Source organism: Oryx dammah, unplaced genomic scaffold (assembly GCF_014754425.2).
Source record: "Oryx dammah isolate SB20612 unplaced genomic scaffold, SCBI_Odam_1.1 HiC_scaffold_8, whole genome shotgun sequence".
NCBI classification, from domain to species: domain Eukaryota; kingdom Metazoa; phylum Chordata; class Mammalia; order Artiodactyla; family Bovidae; genus Oryx; species Oryx dammah.
This window is the reverse complement of record NW_024070192.1, coordinates 28,180,172-28,201,899: the sequence shown is the minus strand read 5'-3', so window position 1 is coordinate 28,201,899 and position 21,728 is coordinate 28,180,172. Positions and strand designations below refer to the sequence as shown.

Here is a 21,728-nt window from a genome sequence, read left to right as displayed (position 1 = left end):
CACCCTGGAGACAGGCACTAGAGGAGACCTTGTATTTCACAGGCAACCTTCCGAGGGCAAAAGAAACTGTGTCATCATAATAATGTAATAATAATAATAATAAAATTATGATACTGAAAAGAATCGCTTGGGGGAGGGTCCCCCTCTTGGTGTGGCTTGTGCTGGCTCAGGTGGCTGCTTAAGGCCACAGGGTGGGTCTGAGATGAAGCTGCAGAATGATCTGAGCTGATTCCCCAACTGGGCACAGGGCTCCAGCAGGACGGTCCTGCAGATCTTGGAGCTGGGTCTGCCCCTGGCAGCAAGGCACGGACTGCGGGCCTCAGGGCTCCTGGAGGTCAGGCAGGTCGGCCAGCAGCATGGGGGAATCCATCTGGATCTCACGCTGCAGGGACTCGATGTCGGCAGGGTTCATGCCGTGGCCCTCGAGCCAGTCAGCGAGCAGGGAGGCTGAGAGAGAGGCTGAGTCTGCCTGGCTGTGGGTGCGGCGGGGAGAGGGGGTGAGAAGCTCCTCCTGCAGGGGGAGCCCCAACCGACAGCCCTACCAAACCCAGAGCCCCACCGGACCCAGAGCCCCACTGAACCCACAGCCCAACTCAAAAGGTCAGACCCAGCTCTTACCCGTCTTGTGGCCCATCAGCCACACCCATGTCAAAAGACTGGTTTAGGAATTCCTCCAGGTCAAAGCCAACACCATAGCCAGCTCCACTGCCCTTGGGGGTGCCCGAGAACACAGGGGGCAAAGGGTCCTCCACCTGCAGGGGATGACGGCAGCTCATAACACAGGCACCACCAAGAGCCGACTGAGGTTGGCAGGGTGCCCGGCCATGACACCGCCCCACCCATGCCCGGGCCTGGACAGCAGTGGTGACAGCGCCAGCCTCGAAAAACCCTTGAGCGTGGGCTGGGGTCTCCAACAATCTGCTTGTCAGCATTAGGCTCTGGCCTCAACAACCTCAGAGCCCACCTCCCTCGAGTCAGACCCAGGCATCCCCACGACCAGGCCTCTCTCTCACCTGTGACTTGGACAGCTGCTGGGTCACCAGGGTGACGTCAGGTGACTCCGATGTGGAGGGCTGTGGGGCCTCCCCGGGGTCTGGAGGGGGTGGGCCAGAGGGGAAGTAAGGGAGAACACTCAGGGCACTGGGGCCAGGCAGCCCAGGGGGCGGCACCAGTGGCTGGGGGGCCAGAAGGCTGGAGGTGGCGGTGGTCTGGGGAGCAGCAGGGCCAGCTGCAGGTGCAGGGGGTGGGCAGGCCGGCTGTGGCAGGGGCCCAGTGGGCTGGGTAGCAGGGCCAGCAGGAGGGCTGGGGGGCCGGGCTGTGGGCGCGGGGGCAGGGGGCTGGGCCATGCGAGTCCAACGCTCCAGCAGGCTGCGGTCGTTTTCGCTGAGCACCAGCCCAGCCAGGGGGTCAGCGGAGGGGCCCCCCGAGACCCCCGCGCCCCGCTCCTTGCGCTCGCGCTCCTGCCGCCTCTTCTCCCGCTCCTTGGCCCGCTCCTGCCGCCGTCGGCGTTTCTCCTCCCGCTCCCGCTGGCGCTCCTGAGCAGTCACCGGCTTCCGAGGCTCAGGAGCTTCCAGGGGGGCACTGGGGCCATCTGTGAGGAGGATGGGAAGGTGAAGTTAAGAGTCAGTCCAGGCAGGGGTTCCCCCTCTGCCCTCCATTCCCCAGCCAGGCACCTCGGAGCCGGCTCCGCAAGGACTTGAGCAAGGCGGCCTTGAGGGCAGCCTTGGTGTTGTCTGAGATGGCCCCCTCCTTCTTTGGAGGGGCTGGTTCACTGGCTGGTGGGGGCGGCTGCAGGGTCAGATCGATGGTGTCGGGCGCAGGGCCAGGGCACGGCAGTGGGGCTGGTGGAGGAGACTCCATGGCGCAGTCCCCACTCGGAGCCCAGGGGCTGGGCATTTCCACGTCGGGGCAGCCAGGCTCGCTGGCCACAGGCTGCAGGGAAGGCTGGAAGCGGATCTGCTGGCGGATGCCCTCACGCCGAGCGTGGAAGTCCTCGATCTCCGCCACGATGGCCTCCTTAATGCGCTCCCGTGTGAGGGCTTCGCGATCAAAGGCAAAGTCAAAGGGCGGGGCACAGTCAGGCTCATCGTCGGGGTCATGGTACTTGGCCAGGAAGGGGTGGCGGAGGGCAGCAGCTGCAGAGACACGGGCGCTGGGCTCAAAACGTAGCATGCGCCCCAGTAGGGAAAGTGCCTGGCGGTCGGCACCCGGGTACACCGTCTCCCAGGGCACAGGCTGGCGTGGTGGCAGGCTCTGGATATAGGCCCGCACCCTCTCAGCTCCCACAGCCTGAATCACGGCCGGCGACGGGGTACCCAGCACCGTCATGATCAGCTGCAGCTGGTGCACATAGTTTTTACCTGGGAAGAGTTGGCGCCGGGCCAGCATCTCCCCAAAGATGCAGCCCACGGACCACAGGTCAATGGCCTGTGTGTACTCGTGCAGCGAGAGCATGAGCTCGGGGGCGCGGTACCAGCGCGTGGCCACATACTCAGTCATGAAGTACTGGTGCTCAGCGGGCGAGGTGCACAGGCCACGGGCCATGCCAAAGTCCCCAATCTTGAGCTCGCAGTTCTCGTTCACCAGCAGATTGGAGGGCTTGAGGTCGCGGTGGATGACCTGAGCCGAGTGCATGTACTTGAGGCCCCGCAGCAGCTGGTACAGGAAGTAGCGTACATGCTCCAGTGTCAGCGGCTGTGAGGAGTGGATGATCTGGTGCAGGTCGCTCTCCATCAGGTCCAGGACCACGTAGCTGAGAGGCAGGGGAGAGATGCAGGCTGTCTTGCCCAAACTCCAACCCCACTGTCACCACGCCCTCCCAGCTCCAGACAGGTCAAGGTCTTACTCTTGGACTCTCCAGGGGCTGCCTGCATGGTATCAAGATTCTCTACAACTTTTCCATGGACTCAAGTGAAATCACTTTTCCCTCCAGGCCTAGCTTTTCTCATCAGAGAAAAGATGAGGCTGGACTAGACCAGTCTGGCCCCCAGGGTTTAGTTTGGGGGCCCTCTTCGTTGTGTGGTAGTGGCTGCTTAAAAGGCTATGATGAAAATTTAAAGGCTTCTGCAATCTGCAGGACAGTGTTCTGTGACTGACTAGTGACTTCTGCTACTGGAATAGGAAAGAACAGACTTAGGATGAATACCCTACATTTGCCATGCTGTATACTGAGATTCTGGGCTTCCCAGATGGCACCAACAGTAAAGAACCCACCTGCCAATGCAGGAGACGCGGGTTCGATCTGAGTCAGGAAAGATCTCCTGGAGGAGGGCATGGGAACCCACTTGAGCATCCTTGCCTGGAGAATCCCCATGGACAGAGGAGCCTGGCAAGCTACAGTCCACAGGGTCGCAAAGAGTCAAGACATGACTGAAGTGACTTAGCATACACACATACTGAGATTCTATAAACCTGTCACTTCTACACTTTCTTTGAAGAAATCATAGCTGTCCCTGGCAAACCCTTAGGGAGCACTGGTCCTGGAGTCATGGGAATTTCCCCAGCCTACCCTACATTAGGTTCAGCTGCCCTTCCAGAACTTTAGCAGAGTGGCTCCAGCCTTCAAAAAAGGTGCCAACTCTGCCTCCCTCCCTATCCCCGCTCCTTACACAGATTTGAACTCGCCATAGGGTACAGTGGGCCTCAGGATGTCCTTTATGGCAATGATGTTGTCATGCTTGAAGTGCTTGAGGATCTTCAGCTCTCTGAGGGTCCGCTTGGCATTGGTCACCACGTCAAAAGCATTAGGGATCTTCTTGATGGCCACCTGCTGGCCTGGAGAACAGGGGAAAAGTAGATGCCACTTGGGATAGCTGGTGAGCTGCAGAGTAGCACATGGCCTCTTTCGATATGCTATGCATGTGACAACAGCTACCACAGAGGACCTACTATGTGCCGGATCCTGTGCTGAGCACAGTAGGTACATGACCACATCTCCCCTTCACCTCTGTCCCAAGGCAGGTACACAGCTCAAAGTCACAGACATGGAGACCGGGGCACAGCAATTTGTTGGGCACACTGCACAGCTAGTTAGCGGTACCTCCCTACACTCTCTGCGTCTCAGGCCTCTTCATTCCACCACCAACCCAATGCCTACTGTCTGCTCCACAACGCACTCCGGTGAACCTCCATTCTGATATCACCCAGACTGTCACCTTTCTAAGGAGGAAGCAGACTGCTGCGCTGGCAGAGCCACCAGAGTTTCTAGAGACCCGAGCCCAACACAGAGGCCGACCCCCAGACAGCGCCCAACACCTGCTTGCTGACTTGACCGAGATTTCACATCCCAGCTTCTCTGCTGGCTGCTGGGACGGCGGGTCCCACCCCCTGGGACCTGGTTCCTACACATGAGAGCGGCCGGGAGGGTCGCTCACCAGTGAGGCGGCGGCGCGCGGAGGACACCACCCCGTAGGCCCCGTTGCCAATGGTCTCGATGATCTCGTACTCGTCCCCCACGTCGAAGGTCACGTCGAAGGACCGCGCCTTCAGCAGGGCCAGGTTCTTGGCCGCCACCGAGGCGGCGGTGCCAGCGGGTTCCGCCTTCACCGGCCCGGGGGGCTCCCCGGAGCCGTCCTCACCGTCGTCCTCCTTCAGGGGCTCGGCCATGGCGTCTGCGTGGACACGCGGGCGAGGAGGGGCCCGGCCCCGGACTCAGGGGACCCTCGGAGGCTCCAGACCGGCAGGCCGAGCAGCACGTGCACTCCGCGTCCCGCACGCTCGGGAGCCCCCAGCTCAACCCCGCGCGGGAAGCGGGGTCGGCGGTGGGGGAGGCGCCGCGAGGCGCGGTCCAGGAAGAAAGCGAGGGGCGGGGCGCCCGCTCCTTTTGGTCCTCACTAGGCTAATGGTGCCTCACCCCGACGCCGCAAGGGCCCTCGACGCCGCCCGGGCGTTTAGCCCCGGGGTCAGGGTTGCGGGGGTGGGACCCGAATACCCGCTCCCTCAATAGGTCTGGCAGCCGTCACCACCTCAGCGGAACGCTCAACTCAGCCGGTCTCCCGCCCCGCCCCTCAAGACCACGCCCCTCCGTCTCTGACCAATCCTTGAACGGTCTTTACTGAGGTCCCCACCCCTTCCACTTGCTCCTCCAATCCGCGCCTAACTTTCGAGGAAGCCACGCCTTCACCCGCGCCCGCGCTGTGGTCCAGTCTCCAGGAGGGAACCACCCAACCCGCGCTCGGCGCTTAGCCGGGGCGCGGCCGCCTGGCTCGGTCCTCGGACGCAGGCGCGCCAGCAGCCCCGGGCGCCGCGAGACTGCGAGGCACCGCCTCCTGCGTGCGCGCGCGCGCATCCGCTCCGATCTTCTAGGTCCTCTCAGGTCAGTTGCTGGTGGCCTCGGGATCTTGGAGGGCTGAGGTTACCGGTAGTTACCATCACTCAGTCCCCTTTAGGCCCCTCTTCCCTTATCAGCCCCTATCAGCCCGAGGATTGCGTCTCCCATTTTCCCGATGGGCCCCGGAAGCCTGGCGCTTGGGAATGCGTGGTCCCAGGTAGACGGTGATCCGTCACATCCAACCACAGAGATCCCGGTCCTCCGGGTTCTAGAGCGTCGGCTCCAAGCCGCCCTGACTTCCGGTATCTGGTCCTCTCAGCTCAGCTTCCGGCGCCCGGGACTTCGGCCATCGGTTCGCTAGCCTCGGCCATGAACCTTCCGTGGGGCGGCTCCGTCCAGCGACTCCCGCGCTGTGGCTGCAGGGCAGCAGGCAGGGCCACAGGGTCAGCTGCGCCTGGAGGAGGCAGAGCTCCGCCGGAGCCAGTGCCCTGCCAATCTTCAGGGCCCGCGTTCGACCTCGCAGCGACTGCGCGTCGAGCGCTGATCCTCTGTGTCCTGAGGCGGCTCGCGGGAGGTCGTGTATCCTCCAGTGACTGACGAGAAGAGAGCCAGGGGGCGGGGAGCCCAGAAGTTAGGCCTGAGGGCCCTAGGGAGGGTCCATCCCTTAGACCGAAAAGGAATTTTGTTTACATTCCCCACTGTTGTGGAGGTTTATTTTTTACTAAACCATACTTACAGGAAGTTTCACACAGCGTAAGTGTATGAATAAGTTCACCAACTGAACATATCAGTGTATCGAAGTCAGGTGGAGGAAAAAAAAAAAATCCAGAACATTTCCAGCGCTTCAGAAGCCCTTTCTCTTTTCAGCGGTTACAACTTCTTTCTGTTAACTCTTTTCCATACTTTGGGGGTTGGGGGTTGCCGTGAATTCTAGGAGGTTCATTGGGGCCCATACATTAAGATGGAAAAGTGGAGATTGCATTTTAAAAATACAACATCAGGGAAAATGTCTGAGAGCATAACGTCAGCTCTAGGACAAATAAATGGAGAAGGCAATGGCACCCCACTCCAGTACTCTTGCCTGGAAAATCCTGTGGACGGAGGAGCCTGGTAGGCTGCAGTCCATGGGGTCGCTAAGAGTTGGATACGACTGAGCGACTTCACTTTCACTTTTCACTTTCATGCATTGGAGAAGGAAATGGCAACCCACTCCAGTGTTCTTGCCTGGAGAATCCCAGGGACGGGGGAGCCTGGTGGGCTGCCGTCTATGGGGTCGCACAGAGCCGGACACAACTGAAGTGACTTAGCAGCAGCAGGACAAATAAATACCTCATATTTAAACATGGAAAGATCACTTGGACCTCCTGAGTTAACTATACCTTTGGTTCTGGTTTTTCAGAAAGCATAGCAAAAAGCCAAATTATCTGTTACATGATTTGCCTTGACCATTAATAAACCATATTCATGGGGAGTGGACATTTTCTGCACGGAGTTCTGAAAACATTTCCATGATGGCCTTTCCTTAAGTGACATGGTAGACAACCTTCCTTAACTCTGACATATGTGTGCATTAAGTTCTGCGGTGTCCATCAGTGAAAAGAGAGCGCATAAAACTGCAGGACCCAGAAACATGTCTTCTCTGGGAACCCAATGCCCAGTTCTGTGACAATCTGGTCTGCTAAAGGAATAAAGCATAAGATAACAGAAAAGACCCATATATTTTGAATGCTTTAAATACTTCTTTAGAAATATTTCAGCTAGGATTGGTATACAAGTTATAGATGATTCAACTTTCTCTGGCAAAACCTACCTGTTTCTCCCTGTTTACTTTTTAAAAAATATTTTACTTATTTGTTTGGCTGCACTGAGTGGCTCCAGAGCATGCAAAGTCAGTAGCTGCAGCACACAGGCTTAGTTGGTCTGGGGCATGTGGGATCCTACCTAGTTCTCCAACCAGGCATTGAACCCACCGATCCCCGCATTACAAGACAGATTCTTAACCACTGAACCACCAGAGAAGTCCCTTCGTTTACTTTTGAATCCATCATGAGCTGCTTTACTTCTCCCCCTACTAGACCCTGACTCTGTCCTGAGAAAGTTGTCAGTTATCTAACATTCTTCAGCCTTGTCTTATGAGCTTACTTCATATGCCACAACTGACTACTTCAAGAAAAAGTTTTTTCATGAGGCTCAAAATTCAAATCATAATAAAAAGGTTCAAGTGAAAATCCTGGTCTCATGCCAGGTGGCTGATTTTATAGTTTCCTGTTGGGCTTCCCTTGTGGCTCAGCTGGTAAAGAATCCTCCTGCAAGGTGGGAGACCTGGGTTTGATCCCTGGGTTGGGAAGATCTCCTGGAGAAGGGAAAGGCTACCCACTCCAGTATTCTGGCCTGGGGACACGACTGAGCCACTTTCACTTTCATTGGAAGTAAAAAAGAAACAATAAAAATCCAAAATACACAAATACAACTACATTCTTTGTCCCCTTGACAAAAATAGCAAATCATTTACACTTTTCCTGAAATCATTAAGTATCAAAAACCAGAGGGCTCTCTCATTCTTATAACAGCTTTTTTTTTGAGATATAATTCACATACTATAGAACATTTATAGTGTACAATTCAGTACATGAATTTAGTAGGTTCACAGAGTTGTGCGACCATCACTCCACCCAATTTTAGAACATTTTCATCAACTCAAAAGAAAGCCATTAGTCACTCCTGATTTCCCCTCACCAGTCCCTGGCAACCACTAATCTACTTCCTGTCTCCGGACTGCCTATTCTGGATGTTTCAGATCAATGCAATCATACACTCTGCGACCTTGAGACCTTTTGTATCTGACTTTTCACTCAGCCTAATGTTTTCCAGGTTCATCCTTGTATCAGAACTTCATTTTTATTTTTAAAGCTGCATATGTTACACTGTATAGATAGACCGCATTTGTTTATCCCATCATCAGCTGATGGACATTAGGGTTTCTTCCACTTTTTGGCTGGTGTGAATAATTGTGCTCTGGACATTCACAGACAAGGTTTGTGTGGACCTAGGCTTTCCGAGCTCTTGGGTACAGATCTAAGGGTGTGATTGCTGGGTCATATGGTAAACTTTTTAAACATTTTGAGGAACTGCCAAACTGTTTCCTTTAGTGGTCACATCAGTTCACTATTTCCCCAGTGTATTTGAGGGTTGCAATTTCTCCACATCCTCACCAACACTTATTATTTTCTTTTCTTTTTTAAATTGTAGTCATCCTGGTGGGTATGAAGTAGTGTGTCATTGTGGTTTTGATTTGCATTACTCTCATGACTAACCAGGGCTTCCCTGGTGGCTCAGAGGTTAAAGTGTCTGCCTGCAATGTGGGAGACCTGGGTTCAATCCCTGGGTTGGGAATATCTCCTGGAGAAGGAAATGGCAACCTACTCCAGTATTCTTGCCTGGAGAATCCCATGGACGGAGGAGCCTGGTGGGCCTGAGCGGCTTCACTTTCACTTTCTTTCATGACTAATGATGTTGAACATCTTTTCACGGGCTTATCAGCCATTCTTCTTTGGGGAAACGTCTGTTCAGTGTCTATTCAGTTCCTTTCTGTTTTGTTTGTTTGCTTTTGGCTGTGTTGGGTCTTTGTTGCCTCGAGAGCTTTTTCTCTAGTTGCAACAAGCTGAGGCTACTCTCTGGTTGTGGTGTGCCGGCTTCTCATTGCAGTGGCTTCTCTTCTTGCAGAGCATGGGCTCTATGGCATGTGGGCTCTGAAGTTGCGGTTCCTAGGCTCCAGAGCACAGGCTCAATAGTTGTGGTGTAGGGGCTCCATAGTATGTGGAATCTCCCCACTAGCAGGCAGATCCTTTACCACTGAGGCACCACAGAAGCCCTCATTGGCATTGAACCCACTTTTATTTTTATTTAAAACTTTATAGAGACTTTATTAAAAAAAACCTTTATATAAAAACTTTTATTTTTATTTACATATTTGTTTAAAATTTATTTAAATTTTTTACTTTTATTATTATTTTTTGTGGCGCCACCATGCAGTGTGCAGGATCTTAGTTCCCTGACCAGGGATTGAACCTACACCCTCAGCAGTGAAACCTTGGAGTTCTAACCACTGGACCAGCAGGGAAGTCTCACCTTACTCTTTTTTACAGCTGCACAGTACCTCTTTTCAAATATAACCTATTTAACCAAGACCCTATAGGTATACACTACTTTAAGATTTTTGCTCTTGCAAATGATGTTGCACTAAGTTATCTTGAACACATCATTTTGTGCATTGCAAGTTTAAAACACCCAGAAGTGGATGTGTGCCAAGTTAAAGAGTATTGCACTTGTGATTTTAATAGGTAATGTCAAATTTCTGTCCTTAGTTGTTAATTGTTAAGTCATGTCGTCTATGGGGTCACACAGAATCGGACACAACTGAAGCGACTTAGCAGCAGCAGCAGCAGCAGCAGCATGTCAGACTCTTTGCAACTCCATGGACTGTAGCTCGCAAGGCTCCTCTGTCCATGGGATTTCCCAGGCAAGAATACTGGAGTTCAAAATTAGGAAAGGAGTACATCAAGGCTGTATATTGTCACCCTGCTTATTTAACTTATATGCAGAGTACATCATGCAAAATGCCGGGCTGAATGAATCACAAGCTGGAATCAAGATTGCCAGGAGAAATATCAACAACCTCAGATATGCAGATGATAACACTCTAATGGCAGAAAGCAAAGAGGAACAGAAGAGTCTCTTGATGAGGGTGAAAGAGGAGAGTGAAAAAGCTGACTTAAAACTCAACATTCAAAAAACTAAGATCATGGCATCCAGTCCCATCACTTCATGGCAAATAGATGGGGGAAAATGGGAAACAGTGACGAATTTTATTTTCTTGGGCTCCAAAATCACTGTGGATGGTGATTGCAGCCACAAAATTAAAAGATGCTTGCTCCTTGGAAGAAAAGCTATGACAAACCTAGACAGCATATTGAAAAGGAGAGTCATCACTTTGCCAACAAAGGTCCGTATGTATAGTCAAAGCTATGGTTTTTCCAGTAGTCATGTATGAATGTGAGAGTTGGACCATAAGGCTGAGTGCTGAAGAACTGATGCTTTGGAACTGTGGTGCTGGAGAAGACTCTTGCGAGTCCCCTGGACAGCAAGGAGATTAAACCAATGAATCTTTAAGGAAATCAACCCTGATTATTCATTGGAAGGACTGGTGCTGAAGCTGAACTTCAAAGCTTTGGCCACCTGATGCAAAGAGCCAGTTTATTGGAAAAGACCCTGATACTGGAAAAGTGAAAGTGAAGTCGCTCAGTGGTGTCTGACTCTTTGCAGCCCCGTGGACTGTAGCCCACCAGGCTCCTCCATCCATGGGATTCTCCAGGCAAGGGTTGCCATTTCCTTCTCCAGGGGATCTTCCCGACCCAGGGATCGAACCCAGGTCTCCTGCATTGCGGGCAGACGCTTTAACCTCTGAGCCACCAGGGAAGCCCTCGATACTGGAAAAGACTGAGGGCAAAAGGAGAAGGGGCCAGTCCTGGAGTCTGTTCTCTATGGAAGGGCTATAGTCTCTGTGTCAGGCCTTAGGGAGACCTCCAAAAGGGCTGACACCACATGCCACATCTCCCAGGACTGCTGCTGCTCCTGTCCCCACAGCAGGCCACTGCTGACCCATGCCTCTGCAGGAGACCTACACACACTCACAGGAAGGTCTGGCTCAGTCTCTTGTGGGGGTCACTGCTCCTTTGCCTGGGTCCTGGCACGCATAGGGTTTTGTTTGTGCCCTCCACCATGTCTACCTTCGCCTTCTTCGTCACTGTCTCTGTCCACGGCTGAGAAGGGGGATCAGCAGGGGAGGGGTGTGATAACCTAAGAGCACACAGTGGGGATGGGTGGGGGTGCTGCCTCTGCCTCCAGGACTCCCTGTGCCTGGCTCCACTCTCCCCACTGACTAAGGCCAACAGCCCTGAGTCACCCAGTGAGCAGCCGGTCGGCGCAGCCCACATCCCGATCTGCAGAGGCTATGGAAGCTGCTCTGGGGCCCACTTGTCAGCCTGAAGCCCCTCCCTCTTTCCCTTCCCCCAGCAGACATGCACTTATCTTGCTAGACAGAACTTTGTCACATGGCCACCCCCCTTGCAGGGGTCTGAGAAATCAAAAGCCCAGTCAGGCACATGGCTGCCCACCAAGTCAGGATTTGTTAGAAATGGAGAACAGACAATGAACAGGTAGAAGAGCCAGAGCCACATCTTCTGGTCTAGAGGACAGGTGGGTGATGGCCTAGTCCCCCAAACCAAGACAGGACCTTCTTAGAGACCCTGTAGACTGGAAGCCTGAGTTCCCTCACTCAAAGTCCACAGCCTCCCCAGGACAGACCAGCTTCGTCTCTCTCAGCCCTGGGGGGGTCACCACTCCTTCCCAAAGGTGGCAGGGACCAAGAGTTCCCTTGGCCCAGAGCCCACATCACAGGAGACAAGCAGTGCAGCAGGGGTGGGTGTGAGGGAGGTGCTGGCCAGCAGCTTGGACTGCCCCTTGGCTTCCTTCAGGACTGCCAAGCCCTCCAGGCCATACACAGTCACACTGTGACACACACATACTAGTACAGTCACAGCATGGTGCTCACATGCCCTTGTAGTCCATTTAGGTTCCCAGAACACGGACACACGCCCACTCAGGATGCACAGAATTCAGGGGCACCACTAAGCACACAAGTTGACTGTTAGCCCTGCTGCAGTCCGTCTCTCCCCACTCCCCTGAGCTTCTGTTCAGCACCCAGTGCTCTGTAGACGTCTCCAGGGGATGCCCCACAAGGCTCCCGGGCCTGTGACCACTGCCACGGTCACCAGTGCCCTGGCCAGGCCCCCATCTCACCCACAGGCTGACCGGCCACTCCCACACCTGCCCCAAAGCCAGAGCCTCAGTCACTCATCACATCGCCAAGCACATGCTCCATGAAGGGCAGTCTTCCAGGGTGGGGGGTGGGGGGCAGGGGAAGGGGTTGACCGTGAACACATGTACAAATCTCTGCACTTGAGAAACTCAGATTTAGCCTGGAAGAGGACAACTAAGTCACTGAACTACAGTGTCTCGGGTGACTGGACCCAGGAAGGGCTGCTGGGGGAGGAGGTGGTGATTTTCCATGGAATGATCAAGAAAAGCCAGCCAAGATGGTGACCTTGGAGCAAGGACTTGAAGGGGGGAGAGGGAAGGAGCCCCATGTGGACAGAGCAGCAGGAACAGCATTCTGGGCAGATGGAACAACAGACACAGGGCTCAGAGGCAGGGTGTGCCTGGCCTGTGAGAATCAGCCAGGGGGCAGTGATCGGGACGACTGCTCGCTGCCTGGTCCCAGCTGCCATCACTTCTCGCCAGGACCCTTACTGTCATCACTGAGTCACTGTCCTCTTAGCCTCCTCTCGCTGCTGTGACTTCCTCCCTGCCCAGCAGCCAGAGTGACCTTTCAACAAACACAGATGAGGCTTCAACAGACATCTTGTGGGATCAAGTCCACGCCCCAGGCCCGTGAGGCCCTGCTGGTGGAGAGTGGGGGACAGATGGAGGAAGTGGCCTTCGTGATGGGACTGGCTGCCTGGAGGCCAAGTGCAGGGTGTGGTGACAGCCCCAGCTGTGGTTCCTGTGAAGTCATCCCCTTCATGCATCTGCCTGATTTCCTCTCTCAGATCTGCTGGAAAAGCCCTGAGGAAACTGCTAATGGGTATGTGCAGCCCGGGGCGGCTGGGGTGTGAGTTGTTGGGGAGCAGGTGGTGGGAATGCTCCCAGGAGGAAGGGACCAGCCTGGGTGAGCTGCTCAGCAGCAGTGTGGCCCTGCCCCTCCTCTGGCACCTGTGGGTGGGGCTGCAGACAAAACTCAGGAGGCCCCACTGTGCTTGAATTCCAGATATCCGACGAGCAGTTCTTCAGTTGTGGAGGTCCCACCTGCGTCCTGTGTTTTCCTTTGCTGAATCTGGCAGCCCTACAGGGACCACATATGCCTCCACACCGGCCTCCCAGTTACCCTGGCTCCAGGTCTCGGCCCCATGTGGGGACCAGAGACACCTGGTGGAAACCCAGTGGCTTCACGTCTCTCCTGGGCTCTCCCTACCACTTGGAGGCCTCGGTGACCTGCATTGTGTGCACTGTCAACCCACCTCCAACCCCCATGGCATGCTGGGGAAGTACTCTCTGAAAAAATAAAGTCAATAAAATGTAAAGAATGGAAAGTCCTAATTTTAGCATTTGCCAGTTTCTGTGGCTGATCTCAAGCCACCAGCATGTCACTGGAGGCCAAGTTGCACACAGTTAGCTGTGAGTCAGCGCAGGCTGTGCGAGCCGGTACACTCTCTGATCCTTGAGCACATTCTGCCCCAGGGCCTTTGCACCGACTGTGCTCTCACTGTGGCGTAGGAACGCCTGTCCCACACCTGCACAGGACTTGCCCCTTCTCTGTTTTCAGGACATTGTGCACCATCCACAATAACCCTCCCCTCACTCACCAGCCCTCTTCTCTGCCTTATTTTTTCCCTCAGAGCAGCTCCCACAGTCCTAGATTATCAAATAGGTTTACATGTTTGTCTCCCCACTAGAAAGTCACTCCATGAGGGCAAGGGCCATAGCCTGTCTTGTTTTCCACTTAACTCCAAGCACCTAGCCCAGTGCCTGGCACACAGTAGGAGCTCAATAAATACCTGTTGAGTGAGCGATAACTCTCAGCTCAGTGAGCTTGGCTTCCATGACCTTGATGTTCATTTTGTGCATTGGTTGGGGCCACTCAATACACCCCACCCCCACAGGAGCCAGCTGGACACACAGACTTCAGCCCCGCTCCACTCCCACTCTGCTGTGCAGCCTTGGTGAGGCTCTCTCCATCTCTGAGGCTCCTGGATTTGTCCCCTCTGAGGGAAGATTAACTAATAACTTCCACCTCCTGAGCTACTGTGGGCATCACATGGCTGAATGGACAGGAAAGCATTTTGCAACTTATAGCCACTAAAATTTAGGAGCCCCCATCTACCCCACTATTTCTCAGAAGGAAAGGCATTTTGTAGTTATTAGAAACATCCTGCTGCTGCTGCTGCGAAGGCGCTTCAGTCGTGTCCGACTCTGTGCGACCCCAAAGACGGCAGCCCACCAGGCTCCCCCATCCCTGGGATTCTCCAGGCAAGAACACTGGAGCGGGTTGCCATTTCCTCCTCCAATGCATGAAAGTGAAAAGTGAAAGTGAAGTCGCTCAGTCATGTCCAACTCTCAGTGACCCCATGGACTGCAGCCCACCAGGCTCCTCCATCCATGGGATTCTCCAGGCAAGAGTATTGGAGTGGGTTGCCATTGCCTTCTCTGTAGAAACATCCCAGAACTGTCAAAAGTCTTCACAATCAGCTACACATGATGTAAAAGCATAAATCATTCAGTAACAGCTTTAAAAAAAAATCTAGTAGAAAACTTAACTATTCATTATTTTCGTCAAGTAGAAAACTGAGGAAATAATCTTAACAAAACAATCTCCACTTAGAGCAAGTCTTCTTGACCACCATGTGGAGACGCCTACCTGGCTCTGTCTTGTCTGGCATACTTTTTAAAAACAAACAAACAAACTCATCTTTCTGTTGTCCCTTCCCCATCCTTGAGGACTTCAATACATTTCAAAATGATGCCAGGACCTCCCTGGTGATCCAGTGGCTAAGACACCAAGCTCCCAATGCAGGGGGCTTGGGTTCCATCCCTGGTCGGGGAACTAGATCCCACATGCCACAGCTAAAGACCCTGCATGCCACAACGAAGATCGAAGACCCCAGGAGCCACAACTAAGATCCCATGCAGCCAAATAAATATCTTTTTAAAAATGTCATTCTAAATTCTCCCAGCTTTCAGCTGTCTCTTCCTAGGGAGCCTCTCCCACTGTCCCCTGAACCCCATCCCTCTCCACTCAACCTCCTGTCTCTCTTCTGGGCACCCAGAAGGAGTGATGTCCCAAAGGAAGGAACCATCTGTCCAGGTCCATGCAGAGTGACTGGCACATGCCACCCCCTCCCATGAACCAGTCAGACCATGCCTCTGCCACCTCAAGACCCAGATGAGGGGTTAGATAACAATGCCACAAATGAGCTTTCTCTGCCCTACCTAACATCATCTAAAAATTCACCCAATGTGACAAAATTAGGAGAGTTCAAGGAAACATTTCCCAGCTGTGGACACCAACGTCTACAATCAGGGCTGGTTTCTGCTGGTAGGCATGGCTTCCGGCCATCGGCAGACACCCGTGAGGACAGGCTGGGTGGGTTTTGATCAACTAGACCTCTGATAGGTTGGTTGGGGTCTGTGTCATGTGAGTTATTCAGCATTTTAATCACCGCACCTTCCTCAACAACCGCCTGGGACTGAGCATGCCTCATTATCCCCTGGATTATTTCCACACCTGAACTCATGTTTCTGGAAGCTGCAACTTTCAGCACAGTAGGTAAACAAAAGCTAGATATGGAGATGTGCTTGTTGAGACTGAGAGCAGCAGCATGTGGTTCTCCGTGGAGAGGAGAATGGGTGACTCGACGCTCATTCTAACTGCGTCTTCCCTCCTATCTCATCTGAGCTCAAGCTCCCAGGCTCCCTTGCAGCTAGAAGAGGCCCCGAACCCCAGTTCCAGCTACTGGGCTGTGCAGGATGCCCTGTCCTATGCCAAGTCCTTCTGGGGATGCCCAGCCTCTCCCCCTGCTCTGCATAGAACATGGCCCTGTACCTGGAGCTGAACTGGCAGTCTTGTCATGAGGACAAAAGCCACATGTCAGGAGAACCAGGTCCCTGGTGGCATGGCTGAGCTGGCGTCAGCTCTGGGCTGTCTTGATTTTGAGACAAGTGACCCTTATGTATTTATACCCTACTTAAGTTTTCTGCCACATGCAGCCTAACCGCCATGCCATGCACCCAACATGTGAACTCCTGGCAAGCTTCACTTCTCTGCCTGGCTTTGGCTGATGTTGAGTTTATGTCCCATGGATTGAAAATGAATGGTTTTTAAAGACCTGCAGTGTTTCCCAGAGTTTAGCCAGCAATTCAACTTGCTGTCTCCAAGCAAGGTGAACACCAACTGCATCACCGCTTTCACTATGGGGACCACTGATTCCCTCTGCTGAGCCCCACCAGGTTAGGATCTTATGACCTCTGATTTCCTGGAAACTGAGACTCAAGAGAAGTTGAGCCACAAGCCCAAGGTCACACAGCCAGGAAGTGGCAGAGCTCAGATTGGAACCCAGCTCCCCCTGCTGGTTAAGCCCTGGAAGCAGCGGCCCTGGCATTTCCCCCTTGAACTTGAGGATGAAGGAAGCATGCCTGTCCTGGGGCTAATCTGGAGAGGCCAGGGAACCCCTTGGCTCTTCAAGTGACTCGGCAGGAAAAGGACAGTCCAGGCCAGGCCCTCATCTTCCTAGTGAGACACTGAGGCCTGCAGAGGGGCAATGACCTGCCAGGACCACACTGCAAGCTGGGGACAGGCTGGAGACGAGACATCTGCCTTGGGCTGTGCCCCGACACAGACCTACTGATTCAGCTGTGCTGCTGGAGGCTGGGGTCCCTGAGTTCCTTGACTCCGAACCGCCCTCTGGATGGAACCTGAGGGTTCAGCCCTCGCCTTCAGTGTTTTAAGTTCCCTCCTGGAGGTCTCTCTCCTCTGCCCGCTTGTTCACTTACTCATGAGTTCACTCAACAAGTGGGTGCTCGGGCAGTTGAATGTGGTCCAGGAGCCCGATCAGGCCACAGCCCCTCCATGGTGGAGAAGGCCCCTGCCCAATGAAGGCTTGTCTGGAGGACAGGACAGTCGTCTAGAGCTTGATGCTCAAAAGGAAGGTCAGATGGAAAGGGTGGAAGGAACAGCATGTACAGAGACCTGCAATGCACTGAATTAAGCCTTTAAAAGGGGGTTGTTTGAGGTTATGTGATTTCTACCTCAATGAAAACCAAGTATATGTAATTTTAAAGAAGGTGGTATGTGTATGCAGGCACCCAGTACCGCGAGGTTGAGAGAAGGGGAAGATGGGCAGCAGCAGAGGGGGCTGAGGGACCCAACAGGCCAGGGGACCTGGGCTTTGTCCCTGGTGACACACAGCTGCAGGCCTGGCCTGTGGCCCATCCCACAGGGAGCTGACACACACCCTCTCCCAGAGAGCTGAGAGTTGGGCTGGGAAGGAAGGTCTATGAGGGTTGTCACAGGAATGACCTTGGGGACCTGGGGGCCCAGAGACCCTGATTCAAATTTCAGCTCTGCTTCAGACTCCCTGAGATCCTGGGAAGGCCCCTCCCCATAAAAAAGGAGCAGCAGTGTTCTCATGGAGTCAAATGTCATGGGTGCTGCAGAGTTTGTGGGGCCTAGGGAGGGGAGAGGAGGAGGTCCGTGGGTGCTGATGTCACTGCTGGCCTCTGCCTCACCTGAGATGGCAGGTTTAGAGGTCCCCAGCCCCCCACCCCACCAGCGGCCAAAGTCTGTGAGTGGGACACTTGCCTGAGGCTGTGCACCCTGGGGCAGGCCCTGCCTGGCACTTCCTCTTCCCCAGGCCAGTTCCCCTTTTTCCAGGACATGGGCCTTAGGATGGTGGTGGGGAGGGGGTGCTGGAAAGATTAAATGTCCTGGGCTGATGGGGGGTGTGGGGGTGAGGGAAGGCCAGACCCAGCAGGGACAGTCTGATCTACAGATAAGGCTGCTGCTGCTGCCGTTTGGTGAGGAGCTGCAGGCAGGAAGGGGGCTGCTGCGGGGAGGAACCAACCCCTCAAGGGCTGAGAGTCCAGGTTCTCCTGACTCGTAGCCCAGACACGGGTTCAAATAACAAGAAAGCTGTGCAGGATAGAGACGTACCAGGCACTGGGCAGGGTGCCTGCCCGAGGGTGAACCAAGCTAACAGGCCCAGGCAGCCAGGAGCCCAGTGCGTTAGTTAGGAGTGTGCTCCTTGTCTGGAGAGAAATGCAAGTATTACATTACACACAAGTATAATGAGCTTCTGGGCAGGAGATGCAGGGAATCTTCCAGGGCAGACTGTGGTCAAGGGATCAGAGGATGCGGAGAGATCAACATCAACTAGAGACAGACAGCAGACGCTGGGGCCCCGGGACCCAGAACTCGGCTGAGATGTCTCGTCCTTGGGGCAGGGCTCAGGCCGGCAGACGCCCACAATAGAAAGGGCCCAGCCAAGTGGCCTTGACAGGCCAGCATCTTTCTGGTACCACAGAGAGGGGGCCTTCATCTCCAGAGAGTGGGTGCTCACAGGTGCCAACTGCTTGGCAGGCTGTTGCTGGGGCCAGGGAGGGTGGTGGAGAGGGGCTCGAGGATGGGGGGACTGAAGGGGGCGCCCAGACGCTTCACTTCCACTCTCCACAGCTGGCCTCAGTCCCACTTCAGCGTGACCCTGAGCCGAGACGGACTGGCACTGGAAAGTTGTGAGAGCAAGTCCAGTGTGGAGGAACTGCTCCTGTCGCCAGGAGGGTCCAGGACCTTTGGGTCTGGTGGCCTGGCCCTGGCCTGGCTGGCAAACCCACCATTTCTCAGTGCCATGCAGCCTGTCCCTCCAGCCACGGGGCCGAAACCTTTGTTCATGTGGTAGATGTGTTGGGCCCAGGGGTTTGAGCCTGACTTCAGGAGGGACAGGAGCAGAAGTCCGGGGTGGAAGCATCGGGGGAGATGCTGGGCTGGGCCGGACAATTGGCCAGGGTGGAGCTGGGGAGCCACAAAGCGGACCTCAGTCTCTCACCCTGAAAACACCCCATCTCTGACTGCTGCTGGCTGGCACGCAGACATGGGCATCAGGCATTGGTGCCCGCTATGCCGGGCACCCAGCCCTCAGGGCGACACTGGGCACTCTCCCAGCCCCCTCCCTTGGGCCACAGTGTGTCCCTAGTCTCAGTGGGCCTGGCCCTGAGGGGACAGTGAGAGTACAACGGAGGAAGAAGTTGCACTGAGAGGGGCTAGGGGTCCAGAGAGAGGACAGGGAGGACTGGAAGTCCAGGAGGGGTGGAAAGTTTTGAGGCCAGGTTAGTGCCAACCTGCTGAGGGTTGGCTCCCCTCCCTGCACAGACCCCTACATCCCACCCCGAAAACTGCACAGCATCCTGCCTAGGCCACTGCACACCATCACCTGCAAAGACCCCTTCCTCCTCCCTCTGACTGTTCTGACCCGAAGACCCACTTGCCCAAAGGCTCCTGATGCACCAGACCCCATACCAGCCCACCCCACCTCACGGTGAGGATTCCAGTCGGGCCCCACCAGGCCCGAAGTCCCTCCTAAAGCCACTAGGCCTAGTCATCTCCTACCTTCCAGGGAACTACTGATCTGCACACCTAATGGACACCCCAGAGATTCCTCCCCGCCCCCAGGAGCCTCCCTGTCTAGGTTCTGTGCAAATGTGGGGCAGCCTTGGACACAGCCAGGTTTGCAACTCTAGGGAGCCCATGATTATTCGAAAACAGCAAGCATTTTATTGAAAATTGATTTGTGTAACACCGAGCCTCAAAAGCCACTGGAAAGTGTTGGACGAGAGTGGTATCATCTGTGGAGAAGGATCTTAACTGGAAAGGGAAGGTATGTGTGTGGGGGGGACATGGCCAAGGCCTCGGGGAGGCAGACTCTCACCCAAGCCCCCAGCCCACCCATCAGCCTCCCCAGCCTCAGCCTCTCTTATCAGAGGTGTGAACACTGGCTGCCCCATCCCCTGTCAAGTATCTTTGCTCACCTGGCCGGGGGTGGCGGGGGATGGTCAGTGGGCCCGGGCTGGCTGTGACCTCTCCTTCCCTTTCCTGCACAGATGTCTCCTGGGACAACCCCTGGTCTGCTACCAAGTCAGCTGGAAGGTGTGATGACCTGGGCACCCTATTGAGGGCACGGCCTCCCTGATGTCTACACACCTGTCCATCCCTTCATTCTCTGGATCCCAGACAAGGTTTCTAATGCCACCTTTGATACCTTGGTCAAGAAACACCCTTGGCTCTGGCCCAAGTCCAGGAAGGGAAGCAGCAGCAAGGGTCCCAAGCTGATGGAGTCCTCACTCATCTCTGTACCTATACCTCTGACTGAGTCCGAGTCACCTTGCTTCTGATTCTGCTTCCTCTTTTGCGCAACACGTGTTGTTCAGTTGCTCAGTCGTGTCGGGCTCTTTGTGACCCCATGGACTGCAGCATGCCAGGCCTCCCTGTGCATCACCAATTCTTGGAGCTTGCTCAAACTCATGTCCATTGTGTCAGTGATGTCATCCAACCATCTCATCCTGTGTCGTCCCCTTCTCCCGCCTTCAGTCTTTCTCAGCACCAGGGTCTTTCCAATGAGTCAGTTCTTCGCATCAGGTGGTCAAAGTATCAGAGTTTCAGCTTCAGCATCATTCCTTCCAGGAATATTCAGGACTGATTTCCTTTAGGATGGACTAGTTGGATCTCTTTGTTGTCCGAGGGACTCTCAAGAGTCTTTTCCAAAACCACAGTTCGAAAGCATCAATTCTTTAGCACTCAGCCTTCTTTATGAGCCAACTCTCACATCCTCCATACATGACTACTGGAAAAACCATAGCTTTGATATTGAGCAACGGAGACGTATTCAGTACTCTTGCCTGAAAAATCCAATGGACGGAGGAGCCTGGTAGGCTGCAGTCCATGGGGTCGCTACCAGTTGGACACGATTGAGCGACTTCACTTTCACTTTTCACTTTCATGCACTGGAGAAGGAAATGGCAACCCACTCCAGTGTTCTTGCCTGGAGAATCCCAGGGACGGGGGAGCCTGGTGGGCTGCCGTCTATGGGGTCGCACAGAGTCGGACACGACTGAAGCGACTTAGCAGACTTGGCAGCTAGTGCAGCAGACTTATTCAATTATCCATCCACTCCACTAGCTGCCACCAGTGCTCAGGCAACCGGGACATGCAGGTGGCCCAGACCCGGTGTTCGTGGCGTAGGGCTGTGGGGAGAGGCGGCACTGGCTGGAGCTGTTCCAGTAATCAATGTGCAAAAGCGAACAGTGGGGAGCGCTGAGAGCAAGCGGGCGGCCGAGCCCCGCGGGCTCGCCCCTCCCCGCCGGCAAGGTGCCGGGGCGGCCACTCAGAGGCCCGTTTTCCCGCGTCACGCGGAGACCTGCCGTCTTGGGCTTAAGGACCTCCCATGTCCCTTCTCGGTTTTTCTAATAAACTTTTGGGAGGCGAGGGTCTCAAAGGCACGAGGGAGCATCTGTAGACCCGAGGCAGGGAGCTGCTGGCCCCACGGGGACTCTCGGAAGCGCGGCCGGACCCCGCCCCTTGGCGGCCTCGGGCTCCAGTCACACACTCCAACTGGCGGCGCGGTAGTCAGAGCGGACACACATTCCCGGGCGGTGGCCTGGGTCCCGCACCACCAGCTACACTCGCGCGGGGTTCCTCGGGCGGACCGCCCCTCAGACGGACCAGGCGGCTGAGCCCCGCCTCCCACCGCACAGCGCCGCTCCGACTGCGCTTGCGCGCCGCCGCCTTGTGCGCGTTTTC

General features: G+C 54.8%; 1 protein-coding gene across 2 annotated transcripts; it reads right to left on the bottom strand.

Annotated features, from left to right (window-relative positions):
• Positions 1-17: 17 nt before the first annotated feature.
• Positions 18-5,932, bottom strand: MAPK7 (mitogen-activated protein kinase 7). Of its 2 annotated transcripts, XM_040245852.1 has the most exons (6): positions 4,374-5,932; positions 3,609-3,774; positions 1,674-2,752; positions 1,014-1,591; positions 619-752; positions 18-473 (listed from the first exon to the last, which is right to left on the bottom strand). In XM_040245852.1, the coding sequence occupies exons 1-6, from the start codon at positions 4,603-4,605 to the stop codon at positions 320-322; spliced, it is 2,343 nt and encodes a 780-aa protein (XP_040101786.1). In that variant the 5' UTR covers positions 4,606-5,932; the 3' UTR covers positions 18-319. The 2 variants fall into 2 exon arrangements, with proteins under 2 accessions (XP_040101786.1, XP_040101787.1); XM_040245853.1 differs by lacking the exons at positions 3,609-3,774; positions 4,374-5,932 and adding an exon at positions 3,214-3,238 and having other exon boundaries at positions 19-473.
• Positions 5,933-21,728: the final 15,796 nt, after the last annotated feature.